At 35.4% G+C, this 23,071-nt stretch overlaps 1 protein-coding gene across 1 annotated transcript in view; it reads left to right on the forward strand.

The window, feature by feature from the left end:
* Positions 1–23,071, forward strand: part of ABCB5 (ATP binding cassette subfamily B member 5) — a 122,732-nt gene that overhangs the window by 19,116 nt on the left and 80,545 nt on the right. The window contains exons 7-14 of the mRNA XM_059171324.1: positions 44–215; positions 2,347–2,471; positions 2,552–2,729; positions 4,273–4,386; positions 4,691–4,801; positions 7,505–7,630; positions 9,018–9,221; positions 19,055–19,225. Of these exons, the coding sequence (XP_059027307.1) occupies positions 44–215; positions 2,347–2,471; positions 2,552–2,729; positions 4,273–4,386; positions 4,691–4,801; positions 7,505–7,630; positions 9,018–9,221; positions 19,055–19,225 (1,201 nt within the window). The remainder of the gene's footprint in view (positions 1–43; positions 216–2,346; positions 2,472–2,551; positions 2,730–4,272; positions 4,387–4,690; positions 4,802–7,504; positions 7,631–9,017; positions 9,222–19,054; positions 19,226–23,071) is intronic.

The following is a 23,071-nucleotide window of genomic DNA, read 5'->3' on the forward strand; positions in this document are numbered from 1 at the left end:
ATTCTATATCAGTGACTTAACTGAATTTACTTACTTGTTTCAGTGACATCAACAAAATCAGCGATGGTATTGGAGAGAAGATTGCTCTGTTGTTTCAAAACATATCTACTTTTTCAATTGGCCTGGCAGTTGGTTTGGTCAAGGGCTGGAAACTCACCCTGGTGATTCTCTCCACATCACCACTTATAATTGCTTCAGCAACCATATTTTCTCGGGTAGGCAAGATGGCTAAATGCAGTGTTGACTGGAAACAGGAGTATAAACTAGGTTATTTACTAAATTTGTTAAATAAGGCATTTCTATTCATTTCCTATATCTAAAAATGGAAAGGGATATTAAACATCACCAATACTTTTGATTTTGTTCACTGTTAATCACTTTTTTTGCCTTCAAGTTATTTGACCACAATGAAGTTAATTTTAATATCTTACTAACACTAAAAGAATTCCTCTTCATTTAGTAGCCTAGTGCAACTTCAAATGAAAGCATAGATAGAGAATTATGAGAGAGTCTTACACATTCTAAATTTCCAGATAAATGTGTGCAATTCATTTCATCAGAACAAAATAAGAAAATCCTAAAATTATAAACAGTTTTTCATATCAGCCATTTCAAGTTTTTATTTTTTATAAGAATCTTAAATTACATTCAAATGTCTACTTCTTGTACTTTAGAAATCTATTTCAATTTTTTAAACAAATTATGTATTTTCATTTTAAATTATATTTCTAGCACTATTGTGAGTATATCACAAAATATTAATCTATTTATAACCTGGATTAGAAACCAATGCTCTTTGTTAAGTACAAAAACAACCAATATATCCCAGTATCTCTCTCCAAATCAAGTCTGGCAATTCTACCAATGTGTATATCCATCATCTCAATTGGAGGCACAGTGCATTCTTAGGGATGGATGAGGTTTTTATTTTGCAAAGCTAATTGTTCTTTATGGAAATCAAAGCTATAAAATTCACTGAGTTTATTTGCTAACACTATTCAAGTTCAACCAAACAAGAATTTGCAGCAATAAAATTCGATGGCTGAATAAATCCCTAACAGGTTTCAATGTTTAGGCAAGAAATCTTTATCTAATGAGACTTCTAGTCTTGACCTTATAGCCCTTATAAAAATCTTCATCCCCAGCATATTTGAAATGAGGAAACCTCTCAATAGGAAGATTGCCAACTATGTGTTCAGAGCTTAAACTTAACTGCCCAGGAAATTAAAGTGGATAAGAAGTTTAGAGGTAACAACAGTGGGTAATCTAAGTTCTGCTATTATATTAACTGGTTATAAAAAAGAAGCAAATAAAGCTCAAAGTTATCCAAATAACCAGAGACGCCAGGATGTGTGGTTTCTACCTTACTTTGATTCATTTATTAAACATCAGGGTTTTTGCTAGGTGTTTCTTCCTTTCCAGTGATATACATGTGAATTCAGAAAATAATGAGTATTACTCAGTTTATGCTACTTCTTTAACAACTGTCCAAGTGTGTCTTATGTAAAATCATCTCCAATTATGTGGAATGTGTTTTGAAAATGAAATTTGTTATGTGAGTAGGCAATAAAGACTTATAGCTCAGAGGTCAATTTTCCTTCTATTCCATTTCATTGAACAGTTGTTCTAAACTAAATGAAATCCTTTACTATTACAAGAGTAGGAAGTGAGATGTTTAATAAAGAAGCACATTCTGATTTAAAAATTTTTAAAAATCAGGTAAACCTGCCTAATATCAATAAGCATGATATACTCCTTCTTCTCTGTCTCTTAAATCTCACCTCTTACTGTTAGAGATATAGGATTTACTAGTAGCCTGCATTATGCAGTAATAGCTTCAGGGGTCATAATCCAGACATATGCAGGATCATCTTCCTCTTCTGCCTCTGTGACCTTTAGCCTACGGAAGACTTGCTTTTTATGTAATAACAAATGAAGTCGAATTAGGCTTACTAGTTTCCAAAGTGCACCCAAAAAGGACTGTGTCCCTAATACCCATCTCCAAATCAAGTCTTTCCCAATTTTATTTATGTAAGTACCCAGGTTCTAAGGTTTTAAAAATATAGGGAGAGAACAGTGAAGCTCTGTTTATACAAGGCAGAGTAGAAATTTAGATTGAAGATTACTTCAGACTAAACTCTTTCCCTGCAGTGAGACTTTAAAAAGTCAATTAATATCTCTGGCAGTTGCTTTTCTAATTTGCAAACTGAGAAGTTAGGTCAAATGATCTTAAGTACCTTTTCAATAATAAAAGTCTGCGTTCTAGATTCTATCTGAATTAAATGCTCTGTACGTTACTGCCTCAGGATCATTTTTTTGGTTAACTGTGGTCCTGGTTTATTACAGATAATCATTTCATTGACCACTAAGGAATTAAATGCCTATTCCAAAGCTGGGGCTGTGGCAGAAGAAGTCTTGTCATCAATCCGAACAGTTGTAGCCTTTGGGGCCCAGGAAAAAGAAATTGAAAGGTCTGTTCCTTTAATTATGACAATATTTGCTTGGTTTTAGTTTTCCCAAAGTCTGTTCCATTGCATTTTGTCTTTTTAAGGTATACACAGAATCTAAAATGTGCAAAGGATATTGGCATAAGAAAAGCTATAGCTTCAAAACTCTCTCTTGGTGCCGTGTACTTTTTTATGAATGGAACCTATGGACTTGGTTTTTGGTATGGAACCTCTTTGATTCTTAGTGGAGAATCTGATTATACCATCGGAACTGTTCTTGCTGTAAGTCTTGACAGCAAAGGTAACTGGCCTATATAGTCTTCTTATCTAGAGCTTAGTAAAAATTGTCTTTGAATGACAATGAATGTCAAAAAATGAATGTTTTTTATAAATACTTGTTTCCATCAAATGATTTGTATAGGGGCGCCTGGGTGGCTCAGTGAGTTAGCCTCTGCCTCCAGCTCAGGTCATGATCTCAGGGTCCTGGGATCGAGCCCCACATCAGGCTCTCTGCTCAGCAAGGAGCCTGTGTCCCCACCACCACCCCACCAGCTGCTCTGCCTGTTGTGATTTCTCTCTCTGTTAAATAAACAAATAAAGTCTTAAAATAAAAAAATAAAATTAAATAAATTAAAATTAAAATTTAAAAATATTTTTAAAAAGACTTGTATATAGCTTTAAATTATAGTTATAAAGGCAGGATTTATTCATCCAGTGTATCTTTAAAAGCACCATGCTTTTAGAAGAATCCTTAATGAATTCCCTATTAGGATACAGAGTTTTCTTAATCCAGCAATTAAAAAGGCCAGTCTCTAGTGAGACTTTTACCTTTCAAACTTGCTGAGGTAAAATGGCAGTCTACATTAACCTTGTTGAATGTCTTCCCTCTGAAAAATTTTGTAGATTAAACTCTCCTGCCCTTCCTCTGTCCTTCAGCATATGGTAATGTTAAAGACAGACTCTCTGCAGCTCTGTCCAATGTCACAATTTAGAGGGTTGTTTTTTGTTTTTTTTTTTTAACTCTTAGGGGTTGTTAAATTTTTATTTATTCACTTATCCTCCCAAATTTCAACAATAAACAGTTCAGTTCAGGATTAAGAACAATTTATCTTGCTGAACTGAATTGATATGGTCTATATACTTCAGTTCTTATTTGGCCTTCCCATTCTATGTAGATTTCTTTTCTGTCAACTAAAGTTATCTTTTGGATTTGAGACTTTAATCATTAAAACTTGTATATAAATGAAACTTGAGCATGAGGAATTTGGGGCACATCCTTATTTCTCAATTTGTGTGTGACTTGGGGCAAATGACTTGCTAAACCTTAGCTTCCTCATTTGAAAGATAGGGAAAATACCCCGACTTAGGTTCTCTCCTTATTTTATGTTTTGCAAATATGTGTCTGTCTGAAAATGAAAGATGTCCAATAATATAAGAATTCAGAGAAGTTCAACAGAAATAGTATAATGCCTCTATGCTACTGAAATCTGTGACATCCTTCTCTGTAAAGTTTAAGGGATCAATCAGCAAGGAGGAAAGGCAGCTCATCTCGCTCAACCAGTAAGCACTCCATAGTAAGCAGATTTTCCTACTCAGACTTCCTGGCAGGTGATAAGAAACTCATGGGATAATCAAAAGCTGTTTCACTTTAAGAAAAAGCCATCATACTTGAATTAAATTCTTTCCTTTATATTTAGACAACAACTTCCATTCCTTCCTACCTTATTTCTCTAATATCTCTTTGATCTCAACCATATATACATTTCATTCTGTTGTCTCTCTTATGTAATTGAGGAGGGTAAATATTATTTTCTTGTTCCTATAGGTTTTTTTTAGCGTAATCCATAGTAGTTACTGCATTGGAACAGCAGCCCCTAATTTTGAAACCTTCACTATAGCCAGAGGAGCTGCCTTTCATATTTTCCAGGTTATTGATAAGGTAAGACTTCAAACTGCTTTGAAAGATAGCTACCATTACTACAAGAAAGAAACCAAAAAATTGACACACTTATTTCACTAAAAGATGGGCAAAATCCATGTTGGACAATTGGCTATGGAAAGAGATTGTTTTAACTTTTCTAAAATGACATTGTGTTTTATTGAAATCTTCATGTCTAACTCAATATACTCCTGAAGTAGAAAAGAAAACATTGTAAAAGAAAACGGTCTTTACACTGTTTTTAGGATGTAGAGTGTCAGGTTAGTCCATTGAAGATTTGTAACATTCTCCTTGTTTTTCCAAGAAACCTGCAATAGATAACTTCTCAACAACAGGATATAAACCAGAATGCATAGAAGGAACTGTGGAATTTAACAATGTCTCTTTCAGTTATCCGTCAAGACCATCTGTCAAGGTAGCTTAATTTAATTATAGAATTGTGCAGTCTTATGTTATCTTATCCTGGCCAAGATCTCTTCTTAAGAGATTATTTAGGATCATTTTTACTTTTATTTGAGACTTCAGGAAAAAAAGAGAGAAATAAAGAAAAAAGAAAAAGAGAGAGAAAGGAAGGGAGGGAGGGAAAGAGTAGGCCAAACCCGGGAGAGGGAGAGAGTGGAAGGGGAGGAAAGATAGATCAGTAATGGTCCAAAAACTCTTGAAGAGCTAGTTATATCTTGCAGCCTCTTTTCTACATCCAACTGACTAAAACATTTTCAACTCCCTGAAATTCCTTTACTCTGCATTTGAGAGCACACCAAAATGTCTTGGATTGATGGCATCACCTATCAGTGGTCTCTGAATATTATCACATTCAACAGAGATAACTCAAATTAACTTTCTAGTCTCTAACCTGAAGAAACTATGCCCATGTTGTGCCTTTCCCTTCTCCCTTTCCTAAGAGCTCTACTGCACCAGCATTCGTGTTTCAGGTACAATTCTTCCTCACTTTTAGATACATATACACACTCACGTGTATGAGCAGTCACACTTGCAGCACAGAGTTTTTCCACCCTCCATCATTTAGACTTTGACAAGTTCTTGTGAAAATATTTATCAGTCTTTTCTTTTTCTTTTCATTTTATTTGTGTACTTATCCAAAAAAGGTAGTTACAGCTAAAAATTGCAAAGAGTAATTACTAACAAAATACCTATGTTGTAGGAAAAGGAGACCGAGGGCAATTGGGTGACTCAGTCCTTTAAGTGTCCAACTCTTGGTTTTGGCTCAGATCATGATCTCAGGATTCTGAAATTGACCCCCGTGTTGGCTCCATGCTCAGCACGGAGTCTCCTTGTCCCTCTACCTCTCTGCTCCTCCCTCTGTGCTCATTATTTCACAAATAAAACCTTCAAAAAAAAGAAGGAGACTATTTTAAGTAAAACTGATAAAAAATTACTAATGCCATCAACCTTTAATACTGTCTAAAATGCCCTCATACCCCCTGCAAAATTTGCATCCAGAAAAGATCTGTCTACTCCTACTTTCTTATTTTTCTCTTTGATTGAAATTCTCTTTTCAAAGCTTTTTATTTTTTTAAATTTTTGTTACTTAATTACCATTACTGGAATAGTGTTGTTTTCTACCATTTTTCTTAACATAAACACAGCATTTGCAACTACATTTGGGTTGGTTGTTGAAGACTTAAGTACCAGTTTGCCATTAAATTGCAAAGTAAAGTGCTCTCTGAGTTTTAAACAACTTTTTAAGTGAATTTTTTGAAATATAGCCCTTTTTTAAAGCTAAAGAATGAATAATTTTAAAGAAAGAGTCTACCACTTTTAAATAAACAAAACACAGATTCTTGGGAAGCCTGATCTGCTCAGTCTGTTAAGTGGCTCCCTTTGGTTCAGGTTATGATCCCAGATTTCTGGGATGGAGTTCCACTTCAGGCTTCTGGCTCAGCAGGGAGCCTGCTTCTCCCTCTGCCCGTCATTCCTCCTGCTTGTGTGTGTCTCTCTGTCTCCTTGACAAATAAATAAATAAATAAATATTTAAAAAGCAACAACACAGATTCTTCCAAGGAAAGTAACAGAAACCAACTCCAGACTGAAGTACAGAGGAGGTACTCCCACCAGGAGTCCCCAGTTTCTCACCTCCTTTACACAATTATTCCCTGCTTGGCCCTTTGAAAGTTTTATGTTTAGCTTATTTAAAGGGTCTGTTTCTTTACAAATGGGGAGATCAAAGTCAGAGAGTCCAAGGAGAGATTCCCATATTTTCTGGCTGAGTATATATAAATGCAAGCAAAAATAGGTGAGGGTTTGCTTGCTGTTGTCATTTTCATAGGGCAGTTATTTGTCAGGCTTCTCTCACATTGAAGGTCTGTAGGACACTAAAAGCTGGTAGCAACTCTCAGTGATTAAGAAAAATTTTAAAGTGCTACACCATGAGATCTGCTAGAGAAGGAGGGTTTCTAATGGTGGAATCCCATTCATGGGAGCACCTAGAGAATCTTCCTGGTTGTTTTACTTTGCAATACATTTTGTGATAATATTAAATATATATATATATATATATATCTTTTTTAAAGTATTTTACTTATGCATTTATTAGAGAGAGAGAGAGAGAGAGAGCATGCACAAGCAGGCAGAGTGGCAGGCAGAGGCAAAGAGAGAAGCAGGCTCCCCACAGAACATGGAGCCCAATGCGGGATTCAATCCCAGGACCCCAGGATCATGACCTGAGCCGAAGGTACCGGCTCAACCCACTGAGCCACCCAGGCATCCCACATTTTTAAGAAATAATTTCCTTAAGTAGCTCATGAAAATATCTGGCAAGATTTCATTCAGTTATTGCAAATTAGAAGATAAAAGCTTTCACTAACTTGGTAGTTGAAAATATGAACAGTTTGCTGTGGCTAGTTAATATTCTATGAGTAATCTTAATCTAGATCCCCTCTTTATATAGAGATGGTAACAGTTTTTTTTTATCATTTTTCAAAGTTATGTAAATTTTTATTATACATGTACATGAAAGAAAACAAGATCTAAATTTGTTTTTAAGTATCACAGAAAAATTCATTTTCTGTTTATAATTATACATTAAATCTCTGAAAATATGGGAATCATATTTTCACATACCTACTTTTATAGAATTTTTCTCCCTACTTTCCAATAGATTCTGAAAGATCTGAATCTCAAAATCAAGTCTGGAGAGACTGTGGCCTTGGTTGGCCCCAGTGGCAGTGGGAAGAGTACTACAGTCCAGCTTCTACAAAGGTTATATGATCCTGACAATGGCTTTGTAAGTTCACCTAGCAAAATCATTTGTAGCACCTAGCAATCATTTCATCACATGATGAAATTAGGAAATACCACCTATAACAGAGGGCTTACAACTATATCAGTTTTTAATTTTTAACATTGGCTTTTCTCAGCCAATTCATTTTCTTTCCTGTATATCCATTCATTCAGAAAATATTTATTGAACACCTACTGTGTGCTAGGCAGTGTTCTGGGTCCTGGGGAATATTGATGAGCAAAGCATAAAATCCTCTGCCTTCATCAAGTTTACACTCTTGATGACAAGAGATCGACAAATAAAATAAGTAACATATAGTATGTTAGAAGGTGATGAAAGCTGTGGAGAAAAATAATTTGTAGTACTCAGAATTTATGAGATTATCAGTTTCTCAAAATATCCCAGAAGAATATCTGTAGAAAATATGCTCTCTCATTTTCTTCTATTACCCATAATGTTGCACTTGGCTTTGTTACCCTTGTAAATAGCATAGAGAATAAGACTACAATAGTTACAGAAGCATAATTCTTAATGCTTCTCTTAAAATTTTCGGCTATTTAAAAGAAAATCTACCCTGCTAGAGCCTGGTTTCATTTAAATTTGACTTTCTAAGTCTTAATTTGGACCATACTAGATTCACGTATTCATGCTAATATTAAATAACTAAATTATTAGATAAGCATTCCATACACAAAACAGTAGCATAGAATACCCATGCTCAGAGAGAATACTAAAGTTGGTGAGAAAGATAGGCTCTGTAAGTTTTAATTATCAAACCTTGACCCTCCCACTGGAATATTTGGAATAATGGGTAATGATACTATCTATGAGGAAGACTGTGTTCATTTACTATTATTTATATAAATGAATAAAAGATATTTTTGCCTTTTGCAGTGAAATGGGGTGTTAAAGAGAGTAAAGGAAATTTCCTAGGGTCACCTGGCTGGCTCAACTGGAAGAACATGTGACTCTTGCCTCAGGGTTGTGAGTTGAACCCCACGTGGGAAATAAAACTTTTTAGAAAAAGTGCATGTTTTAGAAAAATATGCAAAGATCACATCAGTCTTAAAATAACAAAATTGAAGTTTGTTACGTGTGTTGACATTATAACATTTGTGGCTCCTATAGCATGTATCTACTAATTTGTTTTTCTTAGAGTTAAGATTTTCAGGTGGTTTGACAAGATTTTAAGCCAGGTTTTTGACATTTTATTCATTCCCATTTATCAGAAAAAGTGTTGACAATATACATACTATAAATATTTTATCAAAATAAGTCTTTGATCCCTGAAACACCCTGCTCCTCAGCTTATGGTTTGAACTACTAAAAAGACTCTAAACACAATGCAGTGTAAGGCATCACAACATGATTCATTCCTTTGGTTTGGCAGATCACAGTGGATGGGAATGATATCAGAACTTTGAATGTACACCATTACCGAGAACATATTGGAGTGGTCAGCCAAGAGCCTGTTTTGTTTGAAACCACCATTAATAACAATATTAAATATGGACGAAATGGAGTGACTGATGAAGAGGTTGAGAAAGCAGCAAAAGAAGCAAATGCTTATGATTTTATAATGGCATTTCCCAATGTAAGTACACTATGTAGCCTGTGGTCTTAACTTAGAACTAAAGCAGGGCAATATTCCAAAAATAAGATAACAAAACAATAACTTCTACAGAGTAGGAGCAGTGTTAATAACTGTTGGATTGTCCTAAATGAAACAGCTAAAAATGAGAAAGCATGGCAACAACCAGAAGAAAAAATGCATCGTTGAATCATACTTAGTTCTTACTGGTTCTAACTGCAACTGGAAAAGAAAAATAAATGAAGAATATATAACAAAGAAATATGAGACAAAATCATCAGTCCAAACTGAGAATTGCTGTGTCTGCAAATTGTTGATTTTTAAGGCCATCTTGTGGCTAAAAGTGAGAATGTCACAGACAGTGTGGAGATTGGTTCTGTGATGAGGCAAAAGAAAAACTACGACTGTTTTTTAGAAGCACATGAGGATCATGGGGTAGGAGAGGAAAAAATAAAATAGGTTGAAACCAGAGAGGGAGACAGACCATAAGAGACAAGCTCAGAAAATAAACTGAAGGTTGCTCAGTTTTATAAGTTTTATACTTTTTTATAAGTAATATATTATACATTTAAAAATTTTAAAAAAGAAAAAAAAGGGACACATGAAGCCAGTAATGGAAAACAGATGTAAATCATATTTGGAAAGAGATATAATAAACTAAAACTCTTGATATTAGTTTATATCACATCCTAATGGGTATTTAGAATTGATAGGTATAAAACCATTTATTTACATTTCCCAAAGTATTCATTCATCAAAATTACCTTGAAACTATTGTGGGGAGCATTCTGTAAATTACAAAAGGATGAGATTTGAAATTAAAATACAGAATAAGGGGTGCCTGGGTGGTGCAGTCAGGTAAGCGTCCAACTCTTGATTACAGCTCTAATCATGATCCCAGGGTCCTGAGATCAAGCCCTGTGGTGGACTCTGCTCAGCAGGGAGTCTGCTTAAGATTTTCTCTCTCTTGGGCGCCTGGGTGGCTCAGTGGGTTAAGCCGCTGCCTTCAGCTCAGGTCATGATCTCAGGGTCCTGGGATCGAGTCCCGCATCGGGCTCTCTGCCCATCAGGGAGCCTGCTTCCTCCTCTCTCTCTCTGCCTACTTGTAATCTCTATCAAATAAATAAATAAAATCTTTTAAAAAAAAAGATTTTCTCTCTCTCTCTCTCTCTCTCTCCCTCTTCCTTTGCCCTACCATGTGTACATATTTCCCTTTCTCTCTCACTAAAATAAATAAATCTTTAAAAAATAAAATACAGAATAAAATTCTACTATACCAAAAGGAAACAGTAACAGAAAAGTTTATTTCAGTGGATATATTTTACAAACCATACTCCATGAGTCATAATAATTTTGTTCTTTTTCTTTTAATAAAAACTTTTGTCACTAATTATCTTTTATCCCCCATTATTTTGGGTCATAATTGGAATAGCAAACTCATTAAGGGCTTGAGATCATTCTTTGCCTTGTAGTTTGGGAAAACAGACTTCCTTTCTTTGACCTTTTAGCACTTTCAGTGACTTCCTTTCCTCAAACACCAAGGATCTTCAGTTTCCCACTTGGAATTAGGGAGTTTTCTGGGACCTCTTAACTTATATCCTGTAAGTTACTACTTGCCTTTAGTAGAAGGTCAGTATTTACACAAAGATGTCCCTTGCTATAAATGTTATGTAAATCTTAAAGATATAATCCAAAGAACAAATTAAAGATACTGGCTTATCATGATGGAAACTAAATTACACAGCCATGATTGACCAGAGAAATAATAAGCACAGTAATAAATAAGATTTCTAGAAGTCCTCAATAGAAAAATTGGGGAAATTGGCGCCTAAAAATAAATGCCATTACTTCTATGATATGCACATATTTTTAAATTAATGTATTAGGATTAACTGATATTCCCAGGCCTTTTCCAATAATCAACCATAAAACTGGTTAAAATATATTAGGCATAGGATAATTGTTTCCAAGCATTGGACAAGAGGTAACACAAAACCGTGATCCCTGAGAGAAAGGAAACTCATGAGGAAAGCCCATAAAGTTGCAGCATTCCTCGTAGGAAGAAATCTCTGACCCCATCTCTGTGAACTAGAATCCAGACAGAACAGGGCACTCCACTAAACTGGAAGGCAGAGATAGAATTTCACAGCAGCTTAAGCAATTGGAGAGGCAATGAAAGAGCTGTAGAGTTAAGGTATGGGGATAGAAGTCCCTGTAGGCACCCTGTAGGCAATCCTTAGCTGAGGATAAGACTTCCTAAGGATTATCAAAGAGCAACTGCAACAAAACTTTGAGTATAATAGAGATCCTAAAAGTCAGGGAGTGCGATGGGGATTTTGAAAGCACAGCCCAGCCATAGTGGAGCGATAACATTTATACCTTTTTAATACCGCAGATATATAGCTGAGACACCAAAAAAGGCCACACCTTAAGATTAAAGACCATACCTTAGAGTATGCTGACTCTAGACCTGCCCTAACAAATTCTAAAACCTAGCCATGACAAGATCCCCAAAGGAGATAGAACTTATAGGTTGGGTCCTGCCAAGTTTAAAGATTTTCTACAGATTCACCCAACAAAGCATAAAACCAGGATTACACAAGTTCAAAATGATCAGTCAGGATTTGAATTGCTTACTAGAACAAAAATCAATTTTGTTTTCAGAAGAAAATAAAATTCAATAGTTTTTCCAACATAATGTGCACAGAATTCAGTATTTATTCTGCAACAAATAGATACCCAAAGAAACAGGAAACTATGACCCATAAGCAAGAAATCATAATCTAAATGTGTATGCACTTAAAAATTTCAAAATGCATGAAGCAAAAACTGCTAGACCTGAAAGGAGAAAAAGAAAAACCCACAATTTTACTGAAGCCATCAGTACTTGACAGAACAAGTAGGCAGAAAATCAGTAAGTTCAGGTAATCAGATGACCTGAACAATGCTATCAACCAACTAGCTCTAACTGACATTTATAGGACACTCTACCCAATAACAGCAGAATACATCCTTTTCAAGTACACATGGAAGATTCACTGAGATAAACAATATTCTGGGCCATTAAAAAAAAAAAAAAAAAAACTTCGCAAGTTCAAAGAAAACATACAAAAATGTTCTCAGACCATAATAGAAATAAAGTATAGAAATCAGTAACAGAAATATATATGGAAAATCCACAGATATTTGATGAGATTGGGCACATTCAGGGTGGTATGGCCATAGGCTGGAAAATCACAAGTATTTGAAAATTAAATAACTCACTTTTAGATAATTTATGAGCTGAAAGAGGAAGTTTTGGGGTTTTTTTTCCAGATTTTGTTTTTTTATTTGAAAGAGTTTACAAGTAGGCAGAGAGGCAAACAGACAGAGAGGGGGAAGTAGGCTCCCTGCTGAGCAGAGAGCCCAATGCAGGACTCAGTCCCAGGACCCTGAGACCATGACCTGAAAGCAGAGGCTTAACCCATTGAGCCACTCAGGCGCCCTGAAAGAGGAAGTTTCAATGAAACTTAATGACTATTTTAAACTAAATAAAAATGAAACTGATATTTATCAGTACTTGTAGAATACAGTTAAAGAACTGCTTCAAGAGAAATGTATAGCCTTAATTCTTCTTTGAGAAAGAAAAAAAGATCCAAAATCTGTAAGTGAAGCTTCCAATTTGAGAAACTAGAGTAAGAGCAAGTTGAACCCAAAGCAAGTGAAAGGGAAATAATTAAGATTAGAGCAAAACTGAGTGAAAGCAAAAACAGAAAAACATTAGAAACATCATTAAAATCGAAACTTGTTTGCTTAAAAAGATTAATGAAATCAGTAAAACCATAGCAAGGCTGATAAAGAATCAAAATAGAGGAGATAAATTCCCAATATCAGGTATGAAAGACAGTGTACCATTATTGATCTCAAGGAGGTTAAAAGATTACAGGTTTAGTATGAGAAAAGCTATGCCTATGAATTTGACAACTTAGTTGAGGGTCAATTTATTGAAAGACACCACCAAAGCTCACTCAAAAAGAAGCAGATAATTTTAGTAAGACCTATAACTATAAAAAAAGTTGACTAGATATCTAAATAGAGGCAACAATTACAAATGAAAATAAAAGTGGTATTCAGAATAACATCAAAAAATATTAAAATAGAACAAATTTAAAGTATGTCTAAATCATCTATATGAAAAATATAAAATATTTCTGAGAGAAACTAAAGATCTAAATAAAGAGAATGTAACTTATTCATTGATTTAGAGATACAGTATTTTTAAAGATATGTGTTCTCCCAAAACTGAAAAATTTGATGCTATACAAGTCAAAATCCCAGTAGTCTTTTTTTGTGTGTCTAGAAACTGACCTGCTGATTCCAAAATTTATTTGAAAATTTAAAGGACCCAGAAAGGGAAAACAATTATTTAAAAAAACAACAACAGCAAAGCTGGAAGACATAAATATCTAATTTTAAGACAACCATTAAGGCATTGGAAATGGCACAGCAATGGACATTGTAGATCAGTAGAAGAGAATAGTGCCCAGAAAAAAGACCCACACTTCTCTAGCCAAATGATTTTTGACAAGGCCAGTATTAATTTGTTTGGGGGAAAGGAAAGTCTTTTTAACAAATGGTGCTGGAAAAATTGGATATCCATATGAGGAAAACAAATTAAATGTGGCCCTTACCTCACCCCAACACTTATTAATTTGACATGTATCTTAGGTCAAATGTAAAAACTTAAACTATCAAGGGGCGCCTGGGTGGTTTAGTCAGTTGAGTGTCCAACTCCTGATTTCAGCTGAGGTCATTATCTCAGGGCATGTAATTGAGCCCCAAGTCAGGCTCACCACTCAGCAAGGAGTCCGCTTGAGATTCTTTCCCTCTGCCCCTCTTCCCACTTGTACTGACATTCTCTCTCTAAAAATAAATTAATCTTAAAAAAAATTAAAGTATCAAACTTCAAAAATAAAAACTTAGGTGAAAAACCTTTGCGATTTTGAAGTAGTCAAGGAATTTTTAGATAGGGGAGCATTTAGTATCTAAAAAATAATAAATTGACTTTATTGAAATTAAAACCTTTTAAAATACACTATTTAAAAGGTAAAAAGATAAGAGAGAGTAAAAGAAAATATTCACAATACATAGATCTGTCAAAGGACACACACCCAGGATATAGATAGAACTCTTACAACACAATAATAAAACAAATGTACAAACTCGAACACATATCTCAAACACCCACAAAAAGAAATAGACAATATACAGACAAAAAATATTCAACATTATTAGTCAGCAGGGAAATTCAAAGTAAAATCACAGTGAGATACCATTCCACACTTGCTAGAATGGCCAAAACTAAAAAAGAATAACAGTAATAACTTTTGATGAGGCTGTAAAGCAATTAAGTCTCATTCATTCTGAATAAAATGAATTGGTACAGTTATTTTAGAAAGAAATTTGCCACTTTATTATAATGTTAAACATATACTTATGACTCAGCATTCAATTCCCACATATTTTTCCAAAAGAAATGAAAATATGACCACAAGAACATTATGTAGATGAATGTTTGTAGGAGCTTTATCATACTATTCAAAAGTTGGAAACAATTCAGATGTTCATCAGCAGTTGAATAGATAAGCAAATTGTGATTGATATATGATAGATGAAATACAAGATTTTCAGTACATTTTGAATTTCAGATAAACAATGAATTATTTTAGCATAAGTATATCCTAAATAGTGTATGAGATATACTTATGCTAAAGAAGTATTCACTGTTGGGCGCCTGGGTGGCTCAGTTGGTTAAGCAACTGCCTTTGGTTCGGGTCATGGTCCCAAGGTCCTGGGATCGAGTCCCGCATCAGGCTTCCTGCTCACTGGGGAGCCTGCTTCTCCCTCTCCCTCTGCCTGCCTCTCTGCTTACTTGTGCTCACTCTCTCTCTCTTTCTCTCTCTGTCAAATAAATAAATAAATCATCTTTAAAAAACAAAGACAAAAAAGAAGAGGTATTCACTGTTAACTGAAAATCAAAATTAACTGAGCTCCATCATTTTTTGTTTTTGTTTCTGTTGAATTTGGTAACCCAAGATAGATTCAAATTTTTTGGAAGCACTACTCAGAAATAAATAGGAGTGAACTGCTGATCCATACATTATGGATGAATCTCAGAAATATTATGCTAGGTAAGACAGACTGAAAAGCACAAACTGCAATTATAGCATGGCTGCAGGATACAAGGTTAAAACACAAATGTGATTTTCCTATATATCAACAATGAACAAGTGGAATATGACATTAAAAGCACAAATACTATATATATTAGCATCCAAAACAATGAATTACTTAGGTATAAATCTAAAAAAGTATGTATAAGAACTATATAAAGAAAACCACATGACTGATGAATGAAATCAAAGAATTTTTTAAATAGAGCGATATTCCATGTTTGTGGAGAGAAAGACTCAATGTTGCCTAGATGTCAGTTCATCCCAATTTGATCTATTGATTCGGTGCAATTCCAATCAAAATCTTGGCAAGTTATTCTGTGGATATCAACAGACCAATTCTAACAACTCTATGGAGAGATGAAAGACCCACAACAAACAACACAATATTAGAGAACAAAGTTAAAGGACAACACTATCTAACTTTAGAACTTACTATAAAGTTACAGTAATCAAGACAGTGTGGTATTGGTGAAAGACTAAGCAAATCGATCAACGGAACAGAGTACAGAGTTTAGAAGCAGACTCACATAAACATAATCAACTAGCATATGACAAAAAAGCAACAGCAATAAAACAGAGCACATATAATGTGTTATTGCTCATTTCAATGACCAAATGGAACAACTGGACATCCACATGTAAAAAATAAATAAATAAATATAGACACAGACCTTATACCTTTCACAAAAATTAGCTCAAAATAAATCATAGACCTAAATATGAAATGCAAAATCATAGAACTTCTAGAGATAACAGAGGAGAAAACCAAGATGACTTGGGTATGGCAAGACTTTTTAGAATCAACATCAAAAGCACAAACCATGAAAGAAGTCTTTGATAAGCTGAACTTCATTAAAATTAAAACTTCTGTTCTGCAGAAGACAATGTTAAAAGCATGAGAAGATAAGCCACAGACTGGGTGAAAGCATTTGCAAAACACGTATCCAATAAAGGACTGCTATTCAAAAATATATAAACAAATCTTAAAATTCAATAAGAAACGAACTTGATTTAAAAATTGACCAAACGTCTTTACAGACGCTTCACCAAAGGAGATATGCTGATGGCAAATAAGTGTGTGAAACATGTACCACATCGAATGTCATCAGGGAAATGCAAAATAAAACAGTGAGATACAACTACATGCCTTTTAGAATAGCCAAAATCCAAAACACTGACAACACCATATGCTGACAAGGATGTGGAGCAACAAAAACTTTCATTCATTGCTGGTGGGAATATAAAATGGAATGGAGATTCAGAAAGACAGTTTGTTGGTTTCTTATAAAACTAAACATAGTCTTATCATATTACCTATTAATCATGCTCCTTGGTATTCATCCAAAGGAGCTGAAAACTTAGGTTCACACAAAAACCTACACACAGATGTTTACGGCACCTTTATTTGTATCCCCAAAGCTTAGAAGCAACCAAGATGTCTTTCAGTAGGTGAATGGATAAATAAACAGTGATATGTCCGGACAATAGGATGTTATTCAGTGCTAAAAAGAATGACCAGTCGGGGCACCTGGGTGGCTCAGTGGGTTAAGGCCTCTGCCTTCAGCTCAGGTCATAGTCTCAGGGTCTTGGGATGAAGCCCCACATCGGGCTCTGTGCTTGGCAGGGGGCCTGCTTCTCTCTCTCTGCCTGCCTCTCTGCCTACTTGTGATCTCTGTCTGTTAAATAAATAAATGAAATCTTTAAAAAAAAAAAAAAAGAATGACCAGTCAAGTCATGGAAAAATCCTAAATGTGTAAGTGGAAGAAACCAGTCTGAAAAACCTACATACTGTATGATTTCAATTATATGATGTTCCTGAAAATGTAACACTATGGAAACAGTAAAAAAGATGAGTGGTTGTCAGACTTTGAGGTGGAGAAGAATAGTCAGAGCACAGATATTTAGGGTAGTGAAAATACTCTGTATGATACTATAACAATCAGATACATGTCATTATGCATTTGTCCAAACTCAGAAAATATATACCACCAAGAGTGAATACTAATGTAATCTATGGATTTGGGTGATTATGATATGTCAGTGTAGGTTCATCAGTTATAACAAATGTACCACTTTTGTGGAGGATGTTGGATAGGGGGCTATCCTGTGGAATGGGGGACATTGCATGTGTGTGTAAAAGGTATATGGGAAATCTCTATACCATCTTTCCAATTGTACTTTGAACCTAAAATTGTTCTTGAAAAATAAATCAAAAGAAGGCATGCACTGTATGATTCTATCCATTAGAAGTTCTAGAACTAGTGAAATTAATTTATAGTGATAAAAATCATACCAGTGTGAGGATTTGGAGTGGAAAGATTAATGAGGGAAACTTCTAAGGTGATGGAAATATTCTGTATCTTTACTGGGGTGGTGATAACATAGCTATAATCATTTGTCAAATCTCATAGAACCATATCCTTATATGTGTGCATTTTATTATGTATAAATTATTTCTCAATAAGGTTTATGGTGGTTTTTTTTTTATGTGAAGGCCAGACTCTAGAATAATCAAAGTTTTAGAGACTATTTAAATTTATAACCTTGAAGAAATGAACTTTGGGTCATGGACATAATCCAATACAATATTACTATGTTTCGTTAGTTCTAGAAATTATCTCCAACCTCAAATATCTAATGATATCTACTCTGTTAAAGATGTATATCCCAGAAAAAAAAAAAAATAAGCAAAAGAAGGCCTGAAAAGTGTTCCAAGATGGAAAAATATTTTGAGAAGTTCGATTTTGCATTAATCTTCCCATACCTTCTTTCAGAATATCCAGGAAGGAAATTGTAGGTAATATATTAAGTTGTTAGTAAACCTTTCAAATAATGGTTATGAATGTAGGGGTGCCTAGGTGGCTCAGTGGGTTAAGCCTCTATCTTCAGCTCAGGTCATGATCTCAGGGTCCTGAGATTGAGCCCTGCCTGGGGCTCTCTGCTCAGTGGGGAGCCTGCTTCCCCCTCTCCCTCTACCTGCCTCTTTCCTACTTGTGATCTTTCTCTCTCTCTGTCAAATAACTAAATAAAATCTTTAAAAAAAAAATAGTTAAGAATGTAGTTGTATTACTATGGTTCTTTTAAAGATATCAGTGCATTCTAAAACTATCTTTAAAAACTTTGAAAATTGGTTCAAATTATTATTAATCCACCTAAAATTCCTTCATAATCATACGTTCTCATTTCCTTTTTTTTTTTAGATTTTATTTATTTGTCAGAGAGAGAGAGCACAAGCAGGGAGACCTGAAGGCAGAGGGAGAGAGAGAGAAGCAGGCTCCCCACTGAGCAAGGAGCCCAATGTGGAACTCCATTCTGGGATCCTTGACCCTGGGATCATGACCTGAGCCAAAGGCAGACTTAAACTTAACCTCCAGATGTCCCATTCTCATTTCTTTTAGTACTAGCCAAATTTTTCTTAGGTCCTCTCTTTACTAGACTCTTTTTTTCAAATAGTTGTTTGTTTTTACAAAGAACAGATCAAAGGTCAAAAGCAGCCAGGCTGAAGTAGTGATTAAGCTGATATTAAAACATAATGTGTAATAATATGTGATTATCATTTCCTGTCCAAATGACTTGATCATGCTGTCTTTTGTTTTGTGCTTTTTCTGATTTTTCAAATAGAAATTTAATACCTTGGTAGGAGAAAAAGGAGCACAAATGAGTGGAGGACAGAAACAGAGAATCGCTATTGCTCGAGCTTTAGTTCGAAACCCAAAGATCCTCATTTTAGATGAGGCTACATCTGCCCTAGATGCAGAAAGTGAATCAGTTGTTCAAGCTGCACTGGAGAAGGTAAGTGAGCAGATCATTTCTTATATCCATAGTCCTAGTTCAACACTGTTTTTAACACAAGAAAGTATGGCTCTGCAGTAGATTATTTCTTGAGTTCAGAGCCATCTTTAAGATATTGATGCAGAGTGTTCACCCTTGTAAAAACTTCTACATGATGGAAGTGATTTGGACGAGAGAAGAAGATGCCATAGCTGCTGCTAAAAACGTACAGGAAGCTGATATCCAAGCAGTCATCCCATATATGCCTCTTTTCTAATAGCTCTGCACTTTACACCTCCCCATAATGATCCCACACCACTACCACCATCAGAGCTATAACAACATCAACTCTTAGCCTCTTTTTTACACACTTGTGGGTTCTCTTCTGTGACCACTTTTCCTCGTTAGCACAACCCCAAAGAGTTCTTAATTTCACCTCTAGTGGAGAAGCATACAGTCTGGTTTTCCTGCCCTTAAACCATCCTCCTTTAAGAGCCCTGGACCCTCTAACCTCACACTAACCTCCTGCTTACTGATTACTGCTGACATACTTTAGGACCACAATGCAGGGATGGTCCTTTACCAAATTGCATTGCATTTGGGAGAGTAATTGTAATTTGGGAGAGAAATTTGGGGGAGTAATTTTTCATATCACTGCCATATGAAAAACCATTGAATACTACTTGCAGTGGGCAACCCTACTTTTACTTTTTTTTTTTTTTTTAAGATTTATTTATTTACTTGAGAGAGAAAGAGTGAGCAGGGGGACAGGTGGCAGGAGAGGGAGAGAGAGAATCTCAGGGCTCAATCTCAAGACCCTGAGATCATGACCCAAGCTGAAATTAAGAGTAAACTCTTAACTGACTGAGCTGCCCAGGTGTCTCCAACCCCTTTTTAAATCATGGCCTTCAGACCCTTCAGAAGGCTTAATGACACATATTACTTTGAGCTTGTTTGAAAATGTGTTTTTCTGCCTAAAAAGATTACAGGCTTTTTCTTTTTAAGTATTAACTTTGTGCAACCAGAAATGGATACTGGCCACCAGAGTCTCCACTGCTTATTGAATAATCTATTAGTTACTATTATTACTTGCAAGTCAGATTGTGTAAGTTTTTACCCTTGTTTCCACTCCAAAATAAGAGTGCTGTGTGTTGCTTGTGTGTTGCTCTCAAATTGTGTTCAGTGGTGATGTTTAGTTCCTTAGGGCTTGATTGTACAAAAATTTATTATACTTAACATAACCATCTTTTAACTTATATAAGATTTGCTTTCATTTTATTGAGATACAGTTAACAGATATATAAGATTTTTAAAAACATATCATAATAGGCCCCAGCCATTTTTTAGAGGTTAAGTGCCCATTGCCTTTTCATCCAATGTGTTAATCACTTCAGGCAATCAGAACTTGCTCAAACTTCTAAAATTATAGTTGCTTGGTAACATTATAAACTAATAAAAGATTTTTTTTTACTACTGGTTAAAATGAAATCTATATGATAATAAGAGAGCAACATAAAATGTAAACCATGATACAGTTATATACAATAGGTGTACCAGTGCACAAAAATGAAGACAACATGTATAAAAATACCAATTGTATGGCAGAATTATGAGGGAATTTAAGTTTTTAAAAATTCATTTACTATATTGTTTTTCAGTTTTTAAAGGTAAAGGGATTATTGACATTGTGGAGATGTATAAGTGTGAAACTTCTTTAAGTAGGTTTTGCTGGTCTTGAGGTAAATGGTAACAAATGGGGTGACAAGTAGCACAATAAACTGAGTAATTATATATGCCTCAGTTGATTGGAAAATGACTCATAGCAAAGAGAAGAATTAAAATATAGTAAAGGTAACAAGAGCTCCAGTGCCATGAGAGTCCTCTATACATACCACACAGAGCGCGCACTTGTGGAATCAAACCTTTGGAGAGGTCCCAACCTAACAAGGGAGGGCTTGCAGCAGATCTCATTTCTGCTCATCTAGGAACCCTCAGACCTGCTGCATAATATGGCCTAAACTACAATTGTTAGCAGATTTTTACAGCTCAAATATCTTGTAAGCTACTAACCAAATAAAGAGGAAACAACAAAATGTATCCGTTTTTGTTGGTGAATGCTGTGTCCACCTCCCTCTACACCGAGCCTTCACTTGTTCCTCCCAACCCAGCCTCCCCATTACCCTCATTGCTTTCCACTTACATCAAGTTCTAGAACAGTAAAACTAATCTGTAGTGATTAGTTATCTTATCTAAAGCAGTCTAAAGTAGTCACTGATCTAAAAGCTGTCAGTTCAGGTCATGATCTCAAGGTGTGAGATCAAGCCCCACATTGGCTCCCCACCCAGTGGAAAGTCTGCTTAAGATTCTCTGTCTTGCTCTCCCTGTGCCCTTCCCCCCTCTCTCTCTCCCAAATAAGAACAAATAAATCTAAAAGAAAGAAAGAAAAAGAAAAAGAAAGAAATCAATCAAATCGGTGGTTTCCTGCAGCAGATGGTGGGTTTAGACTAAAAGAGCATCAGGCATCTATCACTCTTGTCCTCACTTAGATTATTGCAGTAGCTAACTTCTTGCCCCAGCCCATGCCCATGCAATCTGTTTTTAACACAGCATTCAGGTTACGCTACTAAAATGTAAATCTGAACATGCCATGTTCTGTTTCAAATCCTCCTATGGTTTCTTAACTCACGACTGACTCTGAGTAAAAACCAAATTCCTTATAATAAGCTACAAGGTTCTGTGGAGTCAGCCTCCAAACTCCTTCTGGAACCTCACATCCTGAACTTTAAAGAGTGCCATAGCACTACTTATTAACTAACAAACTGCGTGTGTATTTGTTTATTTTGTTTTCTGTTCATCACTGGAATGTAAAATCGGTGGTGACAAAGGCTTTGACTGGTTAACTGCAGTGTCACCAGCACTAAAATGATGCCTGGTCCTTGGTAGACAGCTAGTAAGCATTTGTTAAATGTATGAGTGTGATACAGAATAGTTTCAAAGCCTGAAGTCCTATTTTCTGGATTTCTTAAGTTAGGCTTGTTGCAAAGTAGTTTTGCTTCACTTATCTTGTTCATGAGGGGAACCTGCAGTCAGTGAATAAAGATTTATGCTATAGGCTATGTGGTTCCACTCTACTACTGGTTTGGACCCAGCATGCCAATGCAACAGGCTTCCATTCAGTCCCAGTAGAGGAGGGATGCCAGTAAAAACCTGTAGGCCCCTGGGGAAGCAGAGGAAGCCCACACTGACTTTGGGATAAAGCCTGTGAAAGCTCTTTGAAATGTTAAAAGTGGTATGCAAATCTAGGGATAATTATTACTAAGGGAGGGTCAGCTACACCACATCAATGGAGAACCTTTAAAAAGACCCTTTGCTAATTATGAGGGAAGGGTTTCCATTACAGTTTTATTCTTTGAAGAGACAGAGCTGCTTTGTTGCTGCCCTCATGGGCTTTCTTTATCATTACTGTTCTTTCTCACTGTGATGCATTCTGCTGATCTTCCTCAGAGGCCCCTTAACATATTTATATTACTTGGAGAACTGAACAGTAAGAAAATTGGTATATTGCATTAAGCTGTGGGCTACTTTATTAAATTAAGCCCGAAGAAGTGGTCATCCAAAGTTAAAAATAGGTTAATTATTATGCATTTGGTGCATTTTTTCAATTAAATATCTTGTTTTATATGTAGAATTAGGGATTTATTCATTTCTTTCTTCCTCTCTTTCTTTCTTTCTTTAACCATTTGTAGCAACTTTATAATAGTTGAGAACAGAAAGGGAATTTCTGCAAGGAGATTTCCTTGGCTAGAATTTAGCCAGAAGAATGAAGGTAGCATAGAGACTATCTCATTCTAAAAGCATCATGAAACA

This window comes from Mustela lutreola, chromosome 4, assembly GCF_030435805.1.
Source record: "Mustela lutreola isolate mMusLut2 chromosome 4, mMusLut2.pri, whole genome shotgun sequence".
Lineage (NCBI taxonomy): Eukaryota > Metazoa > Chordata > Mammalia > Carnivora > Mustelidae > Mustela > Mustela lutreola.